General features: G+C 40.4%; 1 protein-coding gene across 1 annotated transcript; it reads left to right on the top strand.

Annotated features, from left to right (window-relative positions):
* Positions 1-1727: 1727 nt before the first annotated feature.
* LOC311042521 (trypsin-1-like) lies at positions 1728-4536 on the top strand. The gene is made up of 6 exons (XM_084053302.1): positions 1728-1791; positions 2381-2528; positions 2844-3091; positions 3432-3568; positions 3688-3789; positions 4384-4536. The coding sequence occupies exons 1-6, from the start codon at positions 1752-1754 to the stop codon at positions 4429-4431; spliced, it is 723 nt and encodes a 240-aa protein (XP_083909428.1). The 5' UTR covers positions 1728-1751; the 3' UTR covers positions 4432-4536.
* The last annotated feature ends 269 nt before the right edge of the window (positions 4537-4805 follow it).

Here is a 4805-nt window from a genome sequence, read left to right on the forward strand (position 1 = left end):
CCGGCAGACAACAGAAGGTCGTTGGATACTTTCAGGAGTGCTGTTTCTGTGCTATGCATGGGGCGAAAACCTGACTGAAATTTCTCGAAAGTGTTATTGTTACTGAGGTGCGTTAGTAATTGGTTAAAACATTTTTTTCAAGAACCTTAGATAAAAAAGGGAGTTTGGAAATGGGCCTATAGCTGCTCGTAGAAGAGGGATCTAAATTTGGTTTCTTTAGGAGAGCAGTTTTAAAAAAGGCAGGAACAGACCCGGAGGCTAGGGAGGTGTTAACTAGCGATAAAATGTGGGGACCAACAGAAGGAAGAATCTCCTTCAAAAGTCGGGTAGGAACGATGTCTAGGTTACAGGATGAAGACTTCATGTGGGAGATGGTTGAGAGGAGGGTTTCTATGGAAATTAATTCAAAAGAGGGGAACAGAACGTTTGGGGGACCATGAGAGTTGGAGATAAGCGCGGGGGGTTGCGTGTTTGTCATCTGTGATCTGATTAAATAAATCTTTTCGGTGAAAAAGGTTAAAAATTGTCAGGAGAGGATGGCATGTCAAGGTTTTGGGGAGCACCAACAACGCGTATTGATATCAGATCCCCTATTCTGTCGCTGCCGGAGAATGCACTCGCTCCTTCTGCAGAAGTGGACAACTACCAACCAATGATAATAATGTGTTAAACGTACATCTCGGGTCATTACAGATGGAATTTGACTATGTTAATACTCGCTAATTTACATATTACAACAGAAATAACAGTAAGTGTGTGTGAGAGCAGTATTTGTTGCAGTTTACTATACCTACAATCCAGGTATTGTTCGGTTTTACTTTTTTGCACAACAATGTGATATTTGAACAATGTTATCCAGTGTTGTTAAGACTGTATAAAATAAAGTCTATAATCTAATACAGTATGTAGTATTTAAATTCTACTATATACTAACATTTTAACTTCAGCTTCACTAACATTTCCATGAACTAGCCATCTGTGTCTCAAAGATTTCACATAGTTCTAGAATCTAAACATAGAGGTGTCCAAAGCACCTGTTTGGCCTGACACCAGAGGACTGTTTCATTAAAAACAACAGTTTATTTTTCCAGCACTATCCCCAAAAACGAGATAAGCCGACTATTTTAACTTGAGTCATGAAAGGTCAACACACACACACACACACACACACACACACACACACACACACACACACACACACGCAAGCAGCACGCACGCAAGCATGCATGCACGCACGCCAAACTCACTCACTCACTCACTCACACACACACACACACACACACACACACACACACACACACACACACACACACACACACACACACACACACACACACACACACACACACACACACACACACACACACAATATTATTATGTTCAACACATTTTTACAAGGTAGATTATGAAATATCTATTATTATTTACATTTGTGGCCCACTAAAGCATTATGTTTTACATCCTATCGTAGAAGAAAACTGTGGTGTTGTTCTCCAATGGCTTGTAGAGCTGTAAAAGTATTTGTCAAAAATCATTGTCTTTTCTATGAAGTGTGGCTTTCACATAATTATGGGAATAAAAGATCTAACTTCAGCATCCTGCAGGTGATTGGCTCTTTGCTGACCAATGAGGACAGCTGGAGAACAGGGCAGCTTCACCTGCAGCTGGAGAACAGGGCAGCTTCACCTGACTGTGTATATAAACTAGGGGTCCAGGTGAAGTACTCTCATCGACAGGATCACACAGCAACCATGATTTCTCTGGTCTTCGTTCTGCTCATCGGAGCCGCTTGTGAGTATCAGGGTTATGTAGTTAACTAAAACTACTGGAGAAAAAAAAAGTATTTTTCTTAAAAAATAGGGAAAATAGCCGATCTACAAGCTCACAACATGTCATGAAGAGACGTGTTGTGAGTTTGGAGATATGCTATTTTCACAATTTTTCTGAGCTTTTTGAATCTTGCCCCTGACTAGCCCATATTACAACTATTATTAAAACTACTGTAACTGAAATTTAAAACATGAAGTCAAAATGAAATAAAATAAAAAATACATTCAGAATTATAATAACCTTGTGAGTATACAGTTCCGTTTTGCATGTGCTGGACATCCGCTTAGAGCTTTGTCCACACATGGATTTCTTAGTGGTCAATGTTTACCAAATTGGCTGAAATACTTGAAAATAGTGGTGCAACACTTATGTTACTTTTGGCCAGACACAAACAATTCAAATGAAAACCTAAACTTCCACTTCAATGGAAAGATTGAAGGAAGGATAGAGCATCGCAAATTAATTAAACTAAATAGCTATGCTTTTTAATTCATGCAAAACTTGAAAGGGTTCAATCTTATTTAAACTCATTCCCGGTGTGTGTTTTTAGTTGCGGAGGAGGACAAGATCGTCGGAGGATATGAGTGTGAGGCACACTCCCAGCCCCATACGGTGTCTCTGAACTCTGGCTACCACTTCTGTGGTGGCTCCCTGGTCAATGAGAACTGGGTTGTGTCTGCCGCTCACTGCTACAAGTCGTAAGATAACCCTTAAAACATTTTTGACAGTATTAAAGATATGAGTAAGATTTTCATGGGGGAAAAAAACTATGAATAGACTAATCCAAAAAGAATCTCTCTCAATCAGAACTCATGACCCACTAGAAGTGTCTGCTGGTGTTTATAGCTACAGAGACCCTTCCCTCTAGCAGTATCTTTCTTATTTTACCTTGTACATTTATGGGAGTCAAGGTGAGAAGTTATGTACTGTTCCACGTTAAGATCAAGTTCCACAAGAGCCTTCTCTCCTGTATCTCCAAGCTAATTTAACCCATACCCATCTTTCTTTTCCAGCCGCGTCCAGGTTCGTCTTGGCGAGCACCACATCAAGGTCAACGAGAATACCGAGCAGTTCATCTCCTCCTCTCGTGTCATCCGTCACCCCAAATACAGCTCCTACAACATCAACAATGACATCATGCTGATCAAGCTGAGCACACCCGCCACCCTCAACGAGTTTGTGCAGGCTGTGGCTCTGCCCATTTCCTGCGCTGCCGCTGGCACCATGTGCTTAGTCTCTGGCTGGGGCAACACCATGAGCTGTGAGTAGCCTAAATCATCCTTCTGGGAGGCAAATCTAAACAATATATAATTTCCAGAAAATGGTTCAAGATTTTTTTTTAAAGATTAAAATATATATATAAATATAAATGTTTATTGATTTTATCAGACATAACAGACAAGTACAACAATATAACAAGAAAACAAACAAACACAGGACTATAATAAACGTGCTTCCAAATTATTGACTTAATTAACCTATCATGATTTGTGGTACCACAATTAACAATTATAGTGAAAAGATTGTTCATCACAAATGTTGCATCTTTACCCTTTCTGTCATTCTAACCACTTTCCACCCCAAATGTGTTTGACTCGCAGCCGTTAGCGGCGACAAGCTGCAGTGCCTGGACCTTCCCATCCTCTCTCACGAGGACTGTGACAACGCCTACCCTGGCATGATCACCGACGCCATGTTCTGCGCTGGATACCTGGAGGGAGGCAAGGACTCTTGCCAGGTATGCTATTAACATTTCCCGTACTAATGTAATGATAAGGTACCTCTGTCGTCATTGTTCATCATTTAGATATCTAATCATCGTCCCACTGTGGCTAATTTTCACGTCCCTCCTCTCAGGGTGACTCTGGTGGCCCCGTTGTGTGTAACGGTGAGCTGCAGGGTGTTGTGTCCTGGGGATACGGTTGTGCTGAGAGGGACCACCCTGGTGTCTACGCCAAGGTACAGTATAACTCAAACATCTTATCTTATTTGTCTTTATACATACAAGTAAAAGTCAGGACTTTGCATAGCTAAACAGCAGCAGCTGCTATAGCGAATCTGAGAAAAGACATATTTGAGGTCTATCGTTTTGGCCACCAAAAGAACTGTGAAATCTAAGCTCTTGTCCTGACCTTATGAGACACCAAGTGCGAAAAGTATTTCCACGCTTGATTCAATTATTTACAAAAACCTGTAATGATAAATGCAAAATAGCAAATATAGCTACCAGATGTTCAGGCCGGTAACCAGCTTTCACATATAGATTTTCAGGCCGCTTTGCGGGGACCTTGTGTTTCCCAGGCGACCTCTCTAACCACTCAGCTACGGCTATGGGACGGCTATTATTTCATCCATCCACAATATTCAGGAAGCTATAAATACAAGACTTTCACTGCCTGCATGCAAGCAACATTGCAACAGCTGTAATGCATGTGACAATAACACCCTGGAACCTTGAGCCATAACAGTGCAATACACAACTATAGCCTTCCCTATAAATATGTAAGACAATCTGAGTATTATTGTGCTAAATCTTTCTGTCTCCATTTTCAGGTGTGCCTGTTCAACGACTGGCTGGAGCAAACCATGGCCACCTACTAAGTGATTCCGATCATTAATCATTCTCCATTCCAATTAATGCACTTTATCATCATGTGATGTGCGTGTTCCATCCTTTGTACAGGAAAATAAATCATTTGAACTTTATCTGTGAAGTCTATTTTATTTTTCTTTGTTTAAATAATGATTCAGATTTGGTCTGAGATGTTTTAAATGAATGTGTACTTTTTTAATATTCTAAAACAATGGTTCACATAGTGGGGTCCATGAGAGGCATCCAGGGGGTCCCCAGCAAAATGTTAATAATGTTTATCATTAATGTTTAATGTCCGCTAAACAATGACAATTTCAGTCTCTAAACTGTTATCACTACAGAATTTGGTTTAAATCTAATCTAACAACAATAATCTTCTCTT

This window comes from Gymnoscopelus microlampas (assembly GCF_963454915.1).
Source record: "Gymnoscopelus microlampas genome assembly, chromosome: 3".
Taxonomy (NCBI): Eukaryota; Metazoa; Chordata; class Actinopteri; order Myctophiformes; family Myctophidae; genus Gymnoscopelus; species Gymnoscopelus microlampas.